Source organism: Sus scrofa, chromosome 15 (assembly GCF_054392235.1).
Source record: "Sus scrofa isolate SSC_HxYL_T2T_F1_AM1 chromosome 15, Sscrofa_HxYL_maternal_Yorkshire_Landrace_v2.0, whole genome shotgun sequence".
NCBI classification, from domain to species: Eukaryota; Metazoa; Chordata; class Mammalia; order Artiodactyla; family Suidae; genus Sus; species Sus scrofa.
The window spans coordinates 14496384-14517764 of NC_139397.1; the positions used below are offsets into that span (position 1 = coordinate 14496384).

Sequence of the window (21381 nt, forward strand, 5' to 3'; positions counted from 1 at the left end):
AATATCAGCTTTATAGTGGAGAAAAGTTACTCCAGAAACAGTAGGGAGATGGTTTGGAGAGAGCCCACTGGGTACAGTAAGAGGTAAGAAGACTACAACTAGGACAGTGCAGAGGAGGCAGTTTCAGAATATATGCTTTTGAGGTGGAATCGGTAGAACTTGGTGACAGATTAGATGTTGAGGTTGAGGGGCTCCAAAGGCATCTAAATTAATGGTGATATCATTAAGCATAGTAAGTAAGATAGAATTAGGAAAAGGTTTGAATATTGGATTTGGAGTACATTGAGTGGCACTGTGTTTATCCACTACATAGATTGGAATTTAGGAAAGATTTGGGAATTGAATTAGGAAACGTTTGTCTTGTTGGTAGGCAATCTTAATCATTACATAACCCCCCGAAAGATAGGTAACGTTGTCCCTGTTGTACAGTGAGAAAGCTTAGGGTTAAGAGAAGTAAGTCATTTGCCCAGGGTCACATAATCACCTATATTTTTCCGTCTTGCTTTGTCATCTGTTGCTGTGTAACAAGCTACTCCTAAATTTTATGACTTAAAGCAATAATTTATTACTATTATTATTATTTTGTCTTTTTTAGGGCCGCATCCATGACATATAGAAGTTCCCAGGTTAGGGGTCCAGTCGGAGCTGTAGCTGCCAGCCTATGCCACAGGCACAGCAACAGCAACGTGGGATCCAAGCTGTGTCTGCGACCTACACCGCAGGTTCACGGCAACACCAGATCCTTAATCCACTGAGCGAGGCCAGGGATTGAACCTGTGTCCTCATGGGTACTAGTCGGGTTATTACCGCTGAGCCATGATGGGAACTCCAGTAATTTATTGTTCTTTCTCGTGGTTCTATGAGCTCACTGAGTCCTGGATTCCTTGAACTTCCTAGGGAAAAAAAAAAAAAAAAAAAAGATATCAAGAGACAGAAAGAAGAAAACTTGGAGAAAGTGATGCCAGAGGTGGGAGAGGGTTACTGCCACCATAGCCATAGGTCCTTAAATTTGGTTAGAAGGATCCTATGGTTCAAATGTACTCAGATAGCTTGCAGTTGCCTTCTGCCAGCAGCTTTAAAAGGCTTCCCCTCTTTTATTCTCATTCACCTCACCTCACTGATACATACCCATTTGAAGCCTAAAATTCACATTTAGAACTTAAGTGGCTTAGTCCAATATGAAATATTTGCACCTTAAATTATTCATAAATTGTTATGATTATATTTTGAATACTTTGCTTAGAGTAGGCCTCCATAGAATAGAAATAATATGGTGCTTCTGGCCTCCTAGAGAGATGAGCATTCTTTCCATAGAATGAGGGGAATAGGAGGGTTAGATCAATGGTATACGTCTGCTGGTCTCTTGCTGGGATGTTCTTTTCAGTTTCTAGAAAGTATAAAGTGCTGTGCACTGATTTATACCATAGCTAGAAAGGATGGATGAAATATGAAATTAAAAAATTTTTGTTTTTGGTTAATCACTCATGTTTTCTTTTTTCAGAGCACAAAGTTATCATTGTTGGGCTGGATAATGCAGGAAAAACTACCATCCTTTACCAGTTGTAAGTATTACTACTTTAAAAATGTTATTTATGGTTACTTTTTCCACCTGAGTGATATTTGATTAAATCATAATAAATTATTTGATGAAAATTATATGGAATTCAAATTACTCTGTGAGAAGGCAGGTTGGCCATGAACCAAAAGCCAAATTTAGGCAGCTGTTCCTGGAGAGCTAGGAATTAAGCTCTCCAGAGCATGACCTTGAGCATGTTGTTCACTTGTTTTACTTGTAGACAGCAGAGACATATTTGCTTATATAGACTCAATCTGGAACAAATCTAGGTGGTCTAGATATTCCATTACCTAGTTCTACCTCTGTTTAAACCTTTTGTTCACTCTATAATGAGCTAGTGTAAAGGGGACATTTGGATATAAAATAGGTCATGCTGATTGATTTATCCCTTAATTAAAGAATGTTCAAACAATCTGCCTTCCTTGCTAATGGTAATGTATTTGAACTTTTTTTCCTCCAGTTCTATGAATGAAGTTGTACATACGTCCCCTACAATAGGAAGTAATGTAGAAGAGATAGTAATTAATAATACACGTTTTCTGATGTGGGATATTGGTGGCCAAGAATCTCTTCGTTCTTCCTGGAACACTTACTATACTAACACAGAGGTATGTTTCTTAATACACTAAACCTTCTTTGAGTAGAATGCTTGGGAAGCATCGTCTAGATTTGAACTCTTATAATTAGTCTTTTTTTTAAAGTTATTTCCTTTTTTCTCTTTAGGGCCTCACTCATGGCATATGAAGATTCCCAGGCTAAGGGTTGTATTGGAGCTGTAGCCCCTGGCCCACGCCACAGCCACGCCAGATCCGAGCAGCATCTGCAACCTATACCACAGCTCACGGCAGTGCTGGATCCTTAACCCACTGAACGAGGCCAGGGATCAAACCTGCATCCTCATGGATACTAGTCAGATTCATTTCCGCTGAGCCACAATGCGAACTCTCTCTTATAATTAATCTTTTTGAAATATCACAGTATGTTAATGTAAGTAGAGTTTAAACATAGTGGAATCTCTGAATCCCTCTTTTGGGGTCACCCTTTTGTATATCCATTCTCATTGAACCTCTGTAGGGAGAATTGGTGATTGAGACTGATTATATATTGATCCTGGATCTTGTCTTAAATAGTTGTTTTGGGGTTTTGTTTTTGTTTTTTGGTGTGCCTGTAGCATATGGAAGTTCCCAGGCCAGGGATTGAACCCACACCACAGCAGTAACCCAAGCCACTGCAGTGACTAAACTGGACCTTTAACCTACTGTGCCACAAGAGAACTCCCAAGTAGTTGTTTTTATAAAGAGTTCCATTTTAGTTTATAATTTCATTTCTCTCTTACTGTTTATTTGTGTCTGCATAGAGGGGATCCTAGTTAAATGAGAAGGCTCTGGTGGTTTGAATCCTGGCCAGTATTTTACTATGTATTTTCTTTTGTGCAACACAATTGCACATTACAGAATTCTTTTTATTTTTATTATAAAGCAATTTAGAAATAATTGTTTTATTTACATATATTTCTCAAGAGAAAATTTCAGACCTATGACATTTGAGAGCTTCACTGTATAGATCTTGTAAGTTGAAGGGCTGTTACAGTTGTTTTTCTAGTGCTGATTGTAAGTTAATAAAACTCAATGTGTATAAGGATGAATATTAGGTCATTAATGTTCTCTAATGACCTGATCCTCTACCACTCCATTATGCATTTAATCATATCTTTTGGAGAAGAGGAGGGTATATAAATGATCGATACTCATATATAACGCCGCAGGAATCAAATCCATGGTAACACCTTGAAAATCAATAACTTTATTAAAAAGGCTTGGTGTAGAACAGGTCTTAGAGTAATAAAATCAAGTGTCACTAAAGTCTCCAGTGAGAGAAGAGGTAAGATTGAAGTTCTCTTATCCATTTGCCTTATGGTTGATGAAATCTGAAAAATAGAGAATTTTATTTCATTTTATTTGGAAATGAAAAGCTACTTCTAAACAGTAAATAGTGCATGCTAATAATAGGTGGTCAGAACTAACTGGGGCATCACAAATGCCATCATAAAGTGACAATATCTGTTCCTGTTTCCCTCATGCCTTTTGGGGCTCATGGAGTTGAAAAAGAGATGAACTGTAGCTCAGTCCTGCGCAGCTCCTTTGTAAGTCTTTAATTGTGTCTTCTGATAACTAGCTTCATCATCAGTTCATTAAGGAGTTGTGCTTGCAGGTAATAAGTGCCAGTTATATGAGGAAGAGAGTATGATTTTAGATGCAGATTTATTCTTTAATTTGTTTTTGATTTTTTTTTTTTTTTTTTTTTTTTGGTCTTTTTGCCTTTTCTTGGGCTGCTCGCTCAGCATATGGAGGTTCCCAGGCTAGGGGTCGAATCAGAGCTATAGCTGCCGGCCTACACCACAGCCACAGCAACATGGGATCTGAGCCACATCTGCAACCTATACCACAGTTCAACGGCAACGCCGGATCCTTAATCCCCTGAGCTAGGCCAGGGATCGAACCGGCAACCTCATGCTTCCTAGTCGGATTCATTAAACACCGAGTCACAACGGGAACTCCTTAATTTGTTGATTTTTTAAAAAATTGATTTAACTGTCACATTACTCCATTCCCACATAAATACCCTTCTAGTTTTTTAAATTGGTAATAATAAATAATATCTGCCTAGAAGTAATTTATAACTTAAATTTAGGACCATAATGTATTTTTGTCCTATTGACTTATACTGCAAATAGACCCATTGGCATTCAAGGTATTAATTTAGAAAACAAACATGTTATTTGTTGGTTAGAATATTAGCAAAATATTCTAATAAAATGAAATCATGATGTTGCCTTTTATTTTCTCTTAAGAATTAGTAAATGTATTTGCATCCAGGATGGATCAGGCCTTTAGGCTTCGTATAGTGGGTATCTCTGGTTTTCCAGTAATACCATAGTGTAAGTTTCAGATGTCTTGAAGTTGTTAGCATATAAGTCAAATAAGCACTTTATAAATTTTACAAATGTCGAATGATGTAATCACTAATGATTTTCTTTTTTGTAATTATTTTAGTTTGTAATAGTTGTTGTGGACAGTACAGACAGAGAAAGGATTTCTGTAACTAGAGAAGAACTTTATAAAATGTTGGCCCATGAGGTAAGTAGAATTCTGGCATTAGATTGTGTGGGGGATATTTCCATCACATTTATTCTTTCCACTTTCTCATGATGATACCATTTCAAATTTGAAAAAAAAGATTCTTTATCTGTAGACCATGCTTGCTTTACACTTCTGCCACTTCCCAAATTGGAAGTGAATCTGGAAGCCGCAGAAAGATTGTGGAGTCAGTTGTAGAATTTTAATTCCATTTATCTTAGATAAATTTGGTTTAGAGGTTTTCCTGTTGTAAAAGACCTCAGTTGGCTTTCATTTTGCATTTTAAGTCATTTAATTGTACAGAGGATTATCATTAGAAATGAGATCTTACTGTCTCGGGACACATAGGAAGTCTTAATTGTAACTCAGTTCTGTGACTTAAGTTTAGATGTTGTTGCTCTTATGTCTCTGATATTGTCCCTTTGAACAAAACTATAACTAGCCACATTTTCTTAGTCCTTGGGAAATATTACTCGTGGCATAACCTAAAAATTAAGTAACTGAATAATGTAGTCAGTAATGATAGTAGTAACTATACAATCATATAATGTTTATAATACAGTCTCACCTCTGAGTCAGTAGACTTTTGGTTCTAGGATGCCTGTGGATGCCAAAATCTGAGGATGCTCAGGTCCCTTATGTAAGATGGCATGGTGTTTGCATATAATCTCCGCTCATCCTCCTGCATACTTTAAATCATCTTTAGATTATTTATAATACCTAACATGGTGTAAATGCTAAGAAAATGTTGCTGGCATGCAGTAAGTTCAATTTTTACTTTTTTGAACTTTCTGAAACTTTTTTTTCCTGAATATTTTCAGTCTGAGTTGAATCCATGGATGTGGAACCCACAGATAAGGAGGACCGACCATAGTGGCGATTGATTATTTTTGCATACTTTTTATTGCAGATGTTGCTTTCTCAATTTATAGGAATAAAAAAACTAATATTTAGATGTATACTGTGCAATTTTTAATTTCAGTAGAATTTTATGGGGTTTTTTTTGTTTTTGTTTTTTTGTCTTTTTGCCTTTTCTAGGGCTGCGCCAGCAGCATATGGAGGTTCCCAGGCTAGGGGTCTAATCGGAGCTACAGCTGCTGGCCTACACCAGAGCCACAGCAAAGCGGGATCTGAGCCGCATATGCGACCTACGCCACAGCTCACAGCAATGCCGGATCCTTAACCCACTGGGCAAGGCCAGGAATCGAACCCGCAACCTCATGGTTCCTAGTCGGATTCGTTAGCCACTGAGCCGTGATGGGAACTCCTAATTTCAGTAGAATTTTACTAAAGCTTAGGAAAACTGGGATATCTTTGTAATGAAGTTTCACATTAACTTTAATATTGATTCAATGATTTGCTTTTTGGATTTTCATTAAGAATTTTGGTATGTTTCAGGCAATCATTCAAGACTTGAGGAAAACCTAATAAAATGGTTATGTAAATTGAAGTTCCTGTTTTCCTTGCGGTTATTATAGCCAAGAAGATGTACTTTCCCTGGTTTTGACTAATTCTAGCAGTTAAATCCCTTGGGCTTTTTTTTTTTTTTTAACCAGACCTTGCTTTTGTATATTTATTTAACAGGTTTCAATTCTAGTTTGGGCAAAATAAGCAATAAAAGAGTTAGGGGGCTAAGTTTTTTTTAAAGTTCCCCTTTGCATTTTACAAGAATGCACCATTCTTCATTTTATACCAAAGGATGGATTTTTTTTATTATTGTTTTATGAGGACTTTGGAAAAAGAAAAATAAGACACAAATATATTTGTCTCTAGACTATATTTTTCATGAATAGGTAGCCTCTGTATTTCATTCTTAATCTAATTGGACAATATGTAGGAAGATCAGTATATTAAAAGCCCAATAGTAAGACTCAAAGCCATTGAATGTTATAAGTTGGGTCATTAACTCGGGTAGATCAGTTAACCTCATATGTTAAGGATTTGTACACTGAGGCCCAGAATTTTATGTGATTTGACCAGTTTTTGAATTTAGGCATTTGAATCACTCAGGCTCTTTGCTGGGAAAAAAAGAAAAAGCCAGAAATAGGGCCTAGTTGGAAAGTGAAAGAAGATGGATGAGGAGATTACCAGAGAAGAAAGTAATTGCAAATGAAGTTGAGAGCTAGAGTAAGCCACTTAAAACAGGGTCTGGAAGAGCCAGATAGGCAGAGTTCTGGAGGGATGTATGATCAAGGATGAGAATGTGCGAATGGGAAAGAAATTATGATGTGGGTTAGTCAGCTGTTTCACGCATACCATGATAACCAACAGTCGTGTTAACATCGCTGATAATGATTCTTTATTACTTAACACAAAGCTGTAAGATGTTTTAAAACATTTCGGAAACTTTATCTTAAGTGTGGTGTAAGACCTTGAAGAGCATGGATTTTTTAAAACTTCCAAACACAAAAGGATAGATGAATTTTATTTAGAATGACTTAACTTCTAGGAACTGTCTTCACAAATGAAGCTTTGAGAAACAAATTGACAACTACATATGGCATATAGAAGATGCTAAGTAAATACGTCTTGCATGTGCTATTCATCTTCTTGACTGAACTAAATATTTTTAGACTCTTAAGTACAGAAATCTGTGATATGTAGAAGTGTTTTAAAGTATTTAAAATGGGTGATGTACAAAGATCACCACTGTTGACCTTGTACTTTGACCTGTCGTTAAGTAAAATTGAACAGCCCTAATCCAGTTTCTCATTTATACTATTTTCATAATGCATAATTGGTTGTGAAGTTATTAATAAAAAGTAAAGGAGGATTTTCTCCTCTTTCTAAGTATTTTAAAATAGGTAAAATAGCTTTAAATTTAAAAAGTTTGATCCTACAGCTAGCTAGAAAAATTATAATTAATGTGGTTTTTTTTTCTTCTTATGTTTCCAATTTTCAGTCCAGGGGCTTTTCCAAGTAATTTCATTACTAAAAGTGATGATATAGATTACTTGTAAATAAAATAACATAAACTGTGTGTCCTAACTTGTGCCCAGTTTTTCTAATGTCAGGTATTTCTAAAGTGTGTTGTTTTTGAACATGCCTGTGTTAGCAGTCCTGACCTATATGAAAGATATCAACACACACTGGCAAGAGATTCTGAAATCTAGACAATTTGTAGGATAGGAATGAAATCCCATGGAAAGTCCATCTGCTAAGTGATTCAGCCATATATCTACTCTTGATGATTGTTCCATTTTCCAATTAGGATAAGAGAAAAAAATCTATATCCTTGATGATGTGTGTGTGCACTAGTTATATTCATCCCTTCTAAGTTTTGCCTTTTATATACACAGGTGAACTGAATTATAGGTGAAACAAGTTGAATATAAACTCTTAAAACTTCTAGATTCTAGAGTATCCCTTTCTGCCCAAGCTGTTCAGGTGACTGTTCTTAACTGTAGTAGTGTATTTGCCATCCTGCAGAGGGCACTGTAACTAAGTCAGTCTCCATTGTTATATAAAACATATTGCATAACTCCTTTTAAGCAAATAAGAAATTTACTACTTACATTTTTTTATTTATATCAGAAAGAATCAAAGTCATCAAAACTTTATTCTAACAAGGGTAAAATGTTGTGGAGCAATGTCAGTTTAAATCTGCGGAATGCTTTCTTGCTTCAAATACACAAACATGTGCTTGAAACCAAAAGATTCCACTAAAATCCTGAAGAAGAAGATGGCATTCAACACAGCTGGGAAAACTTGCGAATATAACACCAAAATCTCAGAGTTTTCTGAGAGTTTAATCCACTTGTTGAGAGCATCCACCATGGTTTCTTAGTCCAGGATCTATGAATGGACTTTAGGCTGCCTTTTAACATCCTAAAATTGTAACAAGCTTTTTGAGCATATAGCTCTATGTGCTTCTCTCTCTCTCTCTCTCTTTTTTTTTTTTTTTTTTTTTAGGGCTGCACCCGCGGCCTATGGAAGTTCCCAGGCTAGAGGTTGAATTGGAGCTGTATCCTCTGGCCTACGCCACAGCAGCAGCAGTGTGGGATGTGTCTGTGACCTATCCTACAGCTCACAGCAACACTGGATCCTTAACCCACTGAGTGAGGCCAGGGAGCAAACCTGCATCCTCATGGATACTAGTCAGGTTCATTACCACTGGGTCGCAATGGGAACTCCTCCCTATGTGCATTTTTATGAGGAAAAGTTCTGTAACTTTCCATAGGTTATCAGGGAAGATCCTGGCTGTAAAAATGGTTGGGTGAGGGAAGGTAGAGCATAGCAAAAGGAGACTAACTTAACCTGTGGTCTGCTTTGTGTGTAAAATGTTGTATCAGTCCACTGGGGACATGCACAAGGGTGAAGGTAATCCTCATTTGCAGAGCAGTAAATGAAATAAAAGCCAAGGACTGAACCGAATGCTTTAAGTGTAGTAATTCAGTCATTCAAACTACCTCTCCAGGAGGCAAGTAGTGGTCTCAGCATTTTACACATAGGGGCTAACCGCTCTAGTAGGAAGATCTTAGCTCAGACTTGGCTCTGTCATTGAGTAGTTATGTGACCTTGTATGAGTTACTTACATCTGAGTCTTATTTTCCTCATCTGTAAAATGGGAATAGTAAAGCCTACCTTTAGCAGTCTTGAAGATTAAAGAGATTTTGTTTGGAAAATGGTTAGTATAATGGGTGTCTTGCTCAGATTAGAGACTCAATAAATGTTAGTTATGAGGAACAGATTTGTCAAAGAACTTGCCTCAGAGTCAAAACATAGAAGTGGGGGAACTCACTATCTAATTGGGAAACTTGATAAGTTTAATGCCAGTTGAAGAAGGCTCTATCATACATTCAAATCTAAGAAACCTTCGTGGACAAAAAATAGAAGAGCTGGGTCTCAGCAAATTAATAGAATTGGTTTAGGATAGCTCCTCTCAGCTGAGAATTAAGTCCTAAGACTCTAAGTCATATTATATATATTGAATTCGTTTATTTCCTATGTGCCTAAAGGGTACTGGCTTTAGATAGAGATACCTATACCTAAAGTGTAGATTGGGATAGAATTTTGAAAGCTCTTAAGTGCTAAAGAGTAGTTCTTAATATCATAGAAGTCTAGTTTGTGGTTGGGGGAAGAGTTAGATATGTATTATATTGAAAGATAAGACTTTGTTAATATAGCGCTTATGACTATAAAAATGTAACCCAAGACTACAAGATATGTATAAATCCATACAAATATAGATTGATTTATTTAATATACATTCAGCTTAAAGTTTACTTTCTGTCATAAGAGCTGTGAGATGCTTTTATGTCAAGTAGTTGAGAAATTCTGGATTATAAAGACTGTCAAATATTGTGTGTTAATTAAGTCGGAAAATGTATGGAAAAAAAAAAAAGCGGGCTGGCCTTTACAGTGTTGTTTGCTTTTATAGGATCTAAGGAAAGCTGGATTGCTGATCTTTGCTAATAAACAAGATGTTAAAGAATGCATGACTGTAGCAGAAATCTCCCAGTTTTTGAAACTAACTTCTATTAAGGATCACCAGTGGCATATCCAGGCATGCTGTGCTCTTACTGGCGAGGGGTAAGATGCCTTTTCCATGAATGATATGTATTTTGCTTTGAAACCTGTATTTCTCCTTAAAATCAGGTATTTAAAGTTACTATGTACAGAAATTTGTAAGGGAGAGGTGGGCTGAAAAAAAAAAGAAACAGGATGAGGATGCTAAGGTAGAGTTTTTGTTGTAGTTGTTTTTCTAAAATATGGTGGGTCTGTGTGTATTTAAAAAGAGGCAAAAAAGAATTAAATTGGAGAGATCTTAAATTTGAGATTGAAGTTCTTCAGGTATTAGGAAAGGGCAGAATCTTGGGGCATAGATAGATAGTGTCAGTAATTCATCATTTGGTCCACTGTGGTCTTAAAAGTAGAAAATTTCTGCCACTTGAGGTAACTCATTTATCTATGCCACAAAATTCTGCCCTTTCTTCACACCTGAAGAACCTCAATCCCAAATTTAAGATCTCTATTTAGAATCCTTCATGGATTTATTTAAAAGCAGAGAAAAAAAAAAAGAGTTAAATTGGAGCTGAAGCCAGATCTTAGTGAAATAGAAGTACCTGATTACAGACATTTGAAGAAGAGCATAATTAGAACCTCAAAAAAGTGAATCTACTCTTTAAAAAAAGAAAAAGAATCCAGATTATACCAATTGCCCACATACTTATTTAAGTAAAAATATCTTTTACATATATCTTTGTCAAATAGCTTAATATATGTCAAGATACAGATAAACATATAGATGTATCTTTATATATACTATCTTTATAAAAGGTTTTTAAGCAAAAGCACTGATTAAATCATACTAAGTTTGACAACAAAGACAAATCATCTAGGATTGATAAAAGATTTAATTATATACGTTGAGTAATTGTGTGAAAAATATATCATTAGTTAGGCTACGTATGAACTTTGGCAGTTTTATTTTTAAAAGAAGAAATCAATAGGTGATGGTATCTTTTTAGTTTTGGGTTTATATAGACTTCCATTTGCAGTAGTTTCCACGTAGAAATGTTTGGTTTTGGGGGAAATGTTTCCCTGTGCCGTCTGGCCACCTTGGTCTAAATTCTTGTATTTTAGCATTGGTTGAAATTTGACTCCCATCTCTGCCATTTGCTCATCTCTTTAAGCCTGGGCTCTCTCTGTAATATGGGAAAGGCTCTGGTCTTAGTGTTGTGAGGATTAAGATAATGGATAATAAGTGCTTAGCGCAGATTACAGTTTGTTATTAGGTAAATACTATACCTTTAACAATTTGGAATTAAGTAATTTACTCACCTAATATTATTTTGTATCATTTCCAGTCAGTTGAAAAGTGAGGAATTGGGAGTTCCCACTGTAGCACAGCAGGTTAAGGATCTGGTGTTGTCTCTCTAATGGTGCAGGTTAGATCCCCAGCCTGGCACAGTGGGTTAAGGGTCTGGTGTTGCTACATCTGTGGCATATGTCGCACCTGCAGCTTGGATTCTATCCCAGGCCCAGTAACTTCTGAATGCTGTATGAGGCCAAAATAAATAAAGTAAGGAATCAAGTAACAGGAGAAAATTATGATCTAACACCAAAACAATCATTTATTTACCTCATTGCTTTTTTCTCCCCCTTGTATCATCTTTTACATTATTGGACTCATACGTAAAAATATGAGTCCTGGCTTTTTAAAAATTAATGTGGTAGCATAGTTTCTCATGTCTGTAAAAGCTCCTCATAGATACTGGTTAATGCTTCATAATAGTACTTCATTTTGTTATAAAATTATGTATACAGACTTTTCCCTCTTGTTATATATTTCCATTCTTTTATCATAATGAACATCTCTTTCTGTATTTTGGATTATGCTCAATTACCTATTGTTCAGTGATCATTGGTGTTAGTGATATGAGATTTAATTTCCTTCAGTTTTGTTTTAACATATGGATGTAACATAAATATTGTGTGCCTACTTTAACAACTCTACTGTTTGTTTAATAATCCTCTCATTTCTGTTTCATTTATATCATGAGCATTTTATCATATTGTAAAATAGTCTTTGAAAGGAAGTTTTTAATATTTTATCATATGAATGTTCTGTAATTAAAAATTTTTTTTCTACTGCTAGACATTTAAATTTTACTTTTTCCTATTAAAAATGCTTTCATAAATAGAAGTTCCCGTTGTGGCTCAGCAGTAATAAACCTGACTGGTATCCATGAGGATGCAGGTTTGATCACTGGCCTTGCTCAGTGGGTTAAGGATCTGGTGTTGCCGTGAGCTGTGTATAGGCCACAGACATGCCTCGGATATGGTATTGCTGTGGCTGTGGCGTAGGCCAGCAGCTACAACTCCAGTTGGACCCCTAGCCTGGGAACTTCCATATGCTGCAGATGCAGCCCTAAAAAGCAACAACAAAAAAAATGCTTTCATGAGCAATCTTATGCATAAACCTGTCTTTATCTCTGATTATTTTTTAAGGATATATTTCTAAAAGTAGAAAAACAGGGAGAAAGTATTGATATTTTAAATATTTTTGATACTTATTGCTGAATTACTTTCTGTGGGTATTCACTATATAATTATTGAGCTCCTTTTTTGTGTCAGGCAATATTCTAGGCACTAGAGATGGAACAGAATCAAAAATGTATGGTTGCACTGTATGAAAGTATGGCTTCTCTGCAGTAGCACCAACATTCAGTGTAACTGATTTATCTTTGTTGTTTGGGTAGATGAGGAATGATATCTTCTTTTAGTTTACTGTTCATAGCTTTTTAGTTGAGAATTTAATCAAAAAATTTTATTTTCTTTATAGATTATGCCAAGGACTTGAATGGATGATGTCACGACTTAAGATTAGATGATCTCTACTGACCTCTGCTCATAGACTTTGTATAAATGAAGTGCTGGACTTTACCTGAAAGCTGCAAAAATTAATGGTTTAGATATATTTATAATAAACTGATTTAAACATTTAAACTTTTTCTATAAAAAGAAAAATTAAGACCACTTATTTGAAAACAAAGATGAAGTCTCACCTTCCAATCTGCTTTTTCGTTAGTTCCTTCCAAAGCAAGGTCTTAAAGCTGTGATTGACGTTTTTCTCATAATGAATCCTCTCAGGACATTGTGTAGCCTGTGGTAAGTACAGAGGGAGAGGAAAGACATTTTCAACTTTAAGAACTTTATTATCGGTATAACCCTCCCTAGTTGAATGTTTTTCTCGTTCCATTAAGTCAAAATACAAATCAGCACAGATACTCAGTTTCCAGTATCTTAAAATGTAACGTTACTTATGAAAGGTATTTTGCATAAGGTTGTGTATGTATTGTGTATATACCTCAAGTTCAAGTTAATGGCTTTGATCTATGTTCTTTAAAAAAGCAAATAACGCAGAAATTAATAATATCCTTAGTTATAACCACAGTGAGGTGAGTACTATACTAGCATTGGTGGTAAGTGCCATTTCGTACTTCCCCTGTGTTCTCTGTATCATACTAACCAATCCCAAAAATCATTGAGCTGCTCTTTAAAAAAAGAAAGAAAAAGCTTGACATTATGTACCTAATTTTTGGTTGACCAAATCACATACATGGAAACATATATGTAATCCAGCTGAGTGGGATATCTGTCATATTCCTGACCTATTATTACTAGTGGGCAGAATTGCACATTGAAGCAGTTATCAGATTGTTTCTTTATTGGATCTGTGCCCCCTAAATTACTGAGTAAATTGTTAATCCATTAATCAGTCAATCATTAATTGTGATTAAAGTTATCAAGTGATTTTTTTTCATTATTGATTGGAAGCCGTTGTGTGAAATATGTCAACCCAGAGAAATATCACTCTGTAAATACTATCAAATAACTTAGCCAGAGTCGTCTTGAATATTAAATTATATGTCAAGCATTTGAAGTAAATTGAGATGAAAAGTAAAGTATATTTTCTAAGCAACAAAAATACTTTCTTAATTTGAAAATTACTTATTTCTTATCTTAGGAGTTAGAATAGTTTGGGGGTTTTTTTGTGTAAGTTTTCTTTTATTTTCTCATATCACATGATTGCATTGTTTGACAATTACAAGAAAACATCTTTTCTGATGCTTTTAAGAATTTGGTTTAAATTGATCCACATAATGTATTATTTTTACTAAGAAGTAACTTGGCCTTGAAGCCTTTTATGTCTGCTAGTGGTTTTTGTTTGTTTCTTTCAGCGTCTGAAAGTCTAAAGTATTTCTGTTGTTAAGTGTAAACAAAATTAACCTAAATGTGTTAAACCGTATTCTTGAGTACTCTGTTGGTGTATCTTTCATGCCGAAAATCTAATGGCTAATGCAAAACTGGCATGTTTTAAACTACTCGGGGGAGGGGGGGAGAGCTACTTTTAATACCAGCCTTTTAGATTTCAAAGATTTTGATGAGAAATAATAGTACACAGTATCAGCATTGACAAAACATTGAAAGTTCCTTTCTATAAAATATAAAATACTCATTAAGTCCAAGTCAGGCATGGGAAATCAGTGTTTAAAATTGAATGTTTTGTGTTTTATATTTATATTATAATGTTCAAAATGCAAGTCTAACATTTTAATATTTGTCAAGTTGCTTTTACAAAAGTTAAATCCTAAATTTCTAAGCTTTCTTTGTTCGTATGTCCTTGTACTTTTTCAAATCACTGTAAGCAATTGCTTGTATATTGAAAACCCAGATCTATTTTGTAGATGTTGCGGTGTCATCAGAGACAAATATTCTGTGAAGTAGCTGGGCAGGTCCACACCTTTATCCTTTTATCTTTGGAGTAATCATGGTTTAGTCTCTTAGATTGCTGCCCCATCGGTCCAACAGTGTACCAGCATATTCTCTGTCATCAAGACGCTGGCCAAATATTATTCTTAATTGATGTTCAGAGCATGCATTACATTGTTACAGCTGGTTTAGTGATGACATGTCATCATAAGAATGCATGAGATCTTATACCACATTTATAAAACATGCTTTTTTTGTTATATTCTGTCCTCTCAGTCAAGCATTAGAAATGATGGTACCTTGATACTTGTGCATAAAACCAGAATTACGTCAAAAGAATTTTAATTCATGTATGAAAATGCATCATACATCAGAATCATTTGAACAGTATTACTTCCGAATAAAATGGAAAGCCTAATGAATAGTCATATTGGTGATTTATATGTACTCTAAGTGGAATTAAGCAAAGGGCAATGCTTTTTGTTTTTTAATATACTCCTTTTGGGTGTAAACAAGCATCTTCTTTAGGGTCATTATGCTCAGCTTTGAAAAGAACAAATCTTCATACTTCTGTACATGTGACTGGATTTAAATATCCTGTGTTTGATACTAATTTTGAAAGTCATGCGACTTCTGATATCTTGGTAAAAGTAACCATATTGCTTATACGCATTTAAATATGTTTAATTTTGTCATAGAGTATTTAGAAAGCATATCTTACACATTCTAATGAGGATTCTTGTTTGAAATTTTTGGTCCTATCTTTGGCTCTCATGATGGGCAAAGAATACAATGAAGGCAGGTGGTTTGGGAGGCAGAGGGAAGTGGGTAGGGAATATAACATTTTGCCTTAATTAAAAAGTGCTTCAGCACTGCTTTCTGGCATTTTTAATGCAGGTAGTTAAAGTGATTTTAGAAGCATGGCATGGAATAGAGGAAAGGTTTCTGTTTTCTGGTCTCCGAGAAGTGCCTAGTAGGTAGCAACAGTGAGATGACAGAAATGTGCAGGGCTCTGAGGAAAGGCAGGAAGTCCCTGAGGTGTTCTTTTCTTTTTCGTCTGAGTGTATAGTGTTAAGATGCCTAGAAAAGGGACTCTGCTGTCCCTTCTTAGGGCCACTTTACATTTCTTGCTGTGACTACAGCAACCACATACAGTACAGACAACCTCAAAATTTGTTTTTATTAGTGTAAATAGAAAAACCGTATACAGCTTTCTAGCTTTCTTTGCAGGCATTTTTTGGGACTGTGTCTGTAGTGTGTTCTACTTTGTGTATGGTGGTAGCAGCACATCCCAGATTATCTGTCAACTTTGGGATCATCTTCTCAATTGCCCACTTGTATCCTGGAGTCAGTCCATCCTTTACGGCTGAATAGAGGCAAGGTTTCTTTGTGTGATTGAACTTTGAAACCTCCCACTGTCCAAATGTAATCGGGAACTACTTTCCCATAGCTCAGCCATGCCTTGCTCTCCTGTATCGTCATTCCCCATTTGCCAAGATATGTTACCTTTGTCCTGGAATTATGCTAAACTTTACTTACATCTGTTGTTCCCCAAACTACTAGTTTCTAAGTACATTCTCTGGTTCTTTGCTGTGCTCCACTAGCTTGATTCATTGATTTGCACTTTGCTCACTGGAGAGCAGTGTCAGAGTTGGTGAGTACATCATAATACTGGGTTGCTGTGTGCACAGCACATAAATACCAGAAGTAGGGCCCTTTAAATTATATTGTATTTAACATTTTAATACTTATTTTAGCTTTACATGTTGAAAAGTAGATTCAGAAAGTTAAGAGAACTACCTAGACTCTGCCAGCTCCTTGAGCTAATAATTAGATGTGAAAGGGATCAAGTTATATGTGTATTATCTTCCCATTACCAAAAATGGGTTACACTTTGAAGAATATCAGTACAAATAATTTGAGTTGGAAAAAGACACCAAAGTCATATGTAGTGTTTAACCTCAAGACATCCCCCATCCTTAAGGCCATAGAGCGCATTCCGTTTTTTCTCTCATGTTTACTTAATGAACAAAGATAAATGTTAGCTATCTAAAGGAATTAGTAATGAGAAGCCTATCTTACAAAATAAACCTATTGAAATAGACCTTTATAAGACATCAAAATTATCAGTCGTTATGTATTGATATTGTAGATAGAAAATATTTTTTAATAAAAAGTTCCACTTTTACAAAAATTAAACTGTATCATGCTCTGTCAAAGAATGTATGCTAATTTTAAGACCAGAATGGTAGAGTAAAGGAAAGAAAGACAGATTTTTAAAAGTTTTGGATGCTAAAAACTGACTGTTTCTATTAAACCCTAAATTGTGTGTGGAAATATGGAGAAATTGTAACAAGATGCAGTTGGGTTAATTATGCAATATTTCTTATCAGTTGCTTAGCCCTTGTGTATTCTAAAAGCTAAAGTTTAAATCTTTATGGTCTTGCCTGCTAGATATTCTGTTCTTTGGTAGAAAATTCCCATAGTCTGTACTCAACAAGTGCCTAAAATTGATTTGTGTTGATTTTTAAGTCCATCTAATAAATTATATGTATTTTCTTTGGTATTATATGTGCTTGGCTTACTGATGATACAGCCTAGAGGGTTTTTAAATCAGTTTTTGCTTTGTTTTACTAAAAGGCCTTGAAACTGAAAATACACATCATAACCCTGAATAAACTGTAGCTTAAGGAAGCAAAGCAAAACCATGTTTTCTCTTTCCTAATACAAATATTCCATGACCCTTGGTGTTACGTAATGAAGAGATTAGAAAACAAAACTCTATTTTTGTTCTTTAAAAGAATTTCAAAGTACAGAAAACTATATATTGTGTGTCTTACCTTAGTAAAAGTTTGTTGCTTGTGTTAAGTACCCTTAATTCTCCTCATACTCAGTTGGTTAGTCATTTTGAATCGATCATTTAGATCTTAAGCCACTTCATGTGTGTGTACACCAAAATCCTTCCCCTTTAGATTCTCCTTATAAAAAATTTTGATAGAGCTCTGTTATATTTCTCATACATTCATTCTCCCTCCCTCTTTTTCTTGACTCTCTTTCTTGACTAAACTCTGGGGGCAAAGACTTGACTGTATTTTCCGTGATTCACAGTTATATTTTGTTTATATTTTAAACCATCTTGCATGGAAAGTGAAATGTATATATTCTTTTAATTATTGTAATTGATACTTTTCCTTTCCAAAATTCCTTACATTGGTGATATAAAGAGTTCCTCTAATAATTTCTGTTTTAAACTAGTACTTTAAATTAGAGTAGGCTTTTCTACATTATACCCTTCCATGGTTCCTTAAGAGGAGGTGATACCTGCAGAGCACTTTTAAAGATATTTTATGGGTTAATATTCAAGATAACACATTGAAGAAGAAACTATGTCTAATGAGGACTCTTGGTTGCTAGAGATGAGAAAAATGTATACTGATTTTAATTTGTGCTTAAAGTATACTTTACTAACTTGATTTTTAAATATGACAAATTCTTCTTGTAGATATTAATCTTCCTTGCTTATTGTATTTTCCTAGAGAAACCTAGATGAAAATGTATTCCAACTAGTCTCTGTATATTGACATATGTGCTCTATGTATATTGACATGATTAAAGCTGCATTTAACACAACAAATTAGAAACCTTTTGAAAAGTTTTAGGTTTGTTGTATTGGAATTTCTAATATGATACAAGGTTTTCACTCAAGTTTTGTATGCAAGAAAAGGCAGAAAATTTTTTTACCTCTATATCACCTTATTAGCTTGTGTTTCTCTGTATCCAAGAAAAATTTTACACTCAAGGAATATTCTAATATGTGATCATCTTAGAGCACTTGGGTGCATTTGTATTTCATCAGTGCTGATATGTTAGGTACCCAGGGAAATAATGCTTCAGGGCCTTCTTGATAAGACAACTTCATGAATGGCTGGGGATATTTATGTTTGTGCTCAGAATGGGATGGAGTGGCTAATGGTGTAGGGATGTCTCCATTGGCAAAGCAGTGCAATCAGCTGCTTTGCCAGGTGTGTTACTTCATTATACTTGTAACGTCATTCTTGTGTCCATAACTTACTGAAATGTTAAGCTGCAGAAATGTAAGGCATTGGGTTCAGGTAACCAGTGATGGGACCTTGTTTATAATGAAATAAAAGAATAATGTTAAGGTATTTTGGGGGGAAATGACAAATATGATTTTACTGGTGAATTAACGTGTTTAATATGTATATTAACTTTTTTTTCCCCAAAGTTGCATGTTACCCTGGTATAAAGTATTGTCTCTGCTTTATGCTTTGAGTAAAAAGGAAAAAAAGTCGAGTTAAATTGTTACCCTATTATGTACTATTACGTATACCTTTTCTTTTAGAAAAGGTTAATTATAATTGCTGTTCACATAACCATGTTGTCAGTGTTTTCATTCTGGTTTATTCTCTTAATGTGCTCAGACTTGCTCTATTAAATACTCAGGACTGGCATCACCCGAACGGTTGGAAAGGTTATAACGGCTGCATCATACAAATGAAAAAACAACTGTCCTAGTCTTCTCTACTAACCTTTCTCTCTTTTTTTTTTTTTTTTTTTTTTTTTGCCTTTTCTTGAGCCGCTCCCGCAGCATAAGGAGGTTCCCAGGCTAGGAGTCTGATCGGAGCTGTAGCCACTGGCCACTGGCCTATGCCACAGCCACAGCAACGCGGGATCTGAGCCGCATCTGCAAACTACACCACAGCTCATGGCAATGCCGGATCCTTAACCCACAGAGCAAGGGCAGGGATCGAACCTGCAACCTCAGGGTTCCTGGTTGGATTCATTAACCACTGTGCCACGATGGGAACTCCTTTAGTAAGCTTTCAATGGAACTTAATAGCATTTTCTCTTACTTTTGGGTATTTGAATTGGTCATGAACCTGATAAATAGTGACCAGTTTGTGTGATTAATTTATCTTAAAATGTGAGGAAAGTCCAGTTTTTTAAAATGAATATTTTTATTATTATTTTTTATTTTGTCTTTTTGCCATTTCTTGAGCCATTCCCACGACATATGGAGATTCCCAGGCTAGGGGTCGAATTGGAGCTGTAGCCACTGGTCTACGCCAGAGCCATAGCAACATGGGATCCAAGCTGCGTCTGCAACCTACACCACAGCTCACGGGCAATGCCGGATGCTTTACCCACTGAGCAAGGCCAGGGATCGAACCCACAACCTCATGGTTCCTAGTTGGATTCGTTAACCCCTGAACCACGACGGGGACTCCAAAAATGAGTATTTTTAAAGTGCACATTCATGAGAATAGTTGATAGTAAATAGAAGAAAAACAAGGGAAAAAGTTGCGGATGGCGGGGGAGGTCACTGCCACACATACCCTTATTTGAGAATTGGTCTTTCACCCCTCCTAGAATGTAAGTTCCAGAATAACAGTGACCCTGACCAATTTATATTTCTCAACATGAACACAGTGCCTAGTATGTAACAGGTGTTCAATTTATATGTGTTGATGAATTTGAATGAATGAACTATTAATATTTTTGTGGTCCCCCACCTCTGCCATGGATAAATTTATACTGCCTCATTTAATTCTTTTCTCAATTTTTATTTAATTCTGCCTTATTTCAAAAGGAATCTAAGATAATTAGGTATTTTCTAATTAGTTATTCTAGTAGAAATGAGACTTATTTCCTTAAAATGGCCTAAAAGCATCATGCATTGCAAATTAATATGTACAAAGTTTATTTCTTTTGAGATGTGTATGATTCTGCATCTAGGAATGTCAGGAATGCACCAGGGTTTGTGGTAAGCTTCTGCAGACATTGAAATAGTAAATGGTGCAACAACTCTTTGTGTAAAGGATCTGTGTCATCTTCTGCTTGCTCTTTCATGCACTTCCTTAAGTTTTCCTATCTGGAATATCCTCTTTTTGGGGGTAAATAACCTTTATCCTATGAAAAGAATGATGTTTTCACAACGTAAAATAGCCTCTGGCAGTCCTTTTGAATGTGTTCCTGTGACTGGTACCAACCTTTTCAGGATTCCACGAGTTGGCCTGGCAGTTATTCACACCACTACATGCCTTGCATTCTAGTAAGTCATTCGGTATCAGAATGGATAAAATCTTTCTGAAACGGATCAGCAGTGTTTGGATTCTTCTAGTGTTTAAATCCTCAAGTAATATTCTACTGTAGTTCCATTACTTTCCTTTACAAGGAACATTGTAAAGGATGTTCTGCTGAAAAGTTGTTTTCCTAGTTAGGAGTATTTTTGGCTAGAGTCCTAGAAGAGAAAATGCTGGATTAAATAGTTAGATGGGATTTGAGAATGCCTGTTATTCCATATTCTATTAATATTGTGTGTGTGTGTGTATATATAATTTTTTTTTTTTTTTTTTTTTTTTTTTTTGCTTTTTAGGGTCTCCCCCGAGGCATATGGAGGTTCCCAGGCTAGGGGTGTAATCAGAGCTA

The 21381-nt window shown here is 35.5% G+C and overlaps 1 protein-coding gene across 2 annotated transcripts in view; it reads left to right on the forward strand.

Annotated features, from left to right (window-relative positions):
* ARL5A (ADP ribosylation factor like GTPase 5A) overlaps positions 1-19325 on the forward strand; it is a 30904-nt gene extending 11579 nt beyond the window's left edge. For both annotated transcript variants that reach the window (XM_021076258.2, XM_084998651.1), the window contains exons 2-6: positions 1502-1562; positions 2037-2184; positions 4630-4713; positions 10094-10245; positions 13001-19325. In XM_021076258.2, the coding sequence (XP_020931917.1) occupies positions 1502-1562; positions 2037-2184; positions 4630-4713; positions 10094-10245; positions 13001-13049 (494 nt within the window). In that variant the 3' untranslated portion in view covers positions 13050-19325. The remainder of the gene's footprint in view (positions 1-1501; positions 1563-2036; positions 2185-4629; positions 4714-10093; positions 10246-13000) is intronic.
* Positions 19326-21381: the final 2056 nt, after the last annotated feature.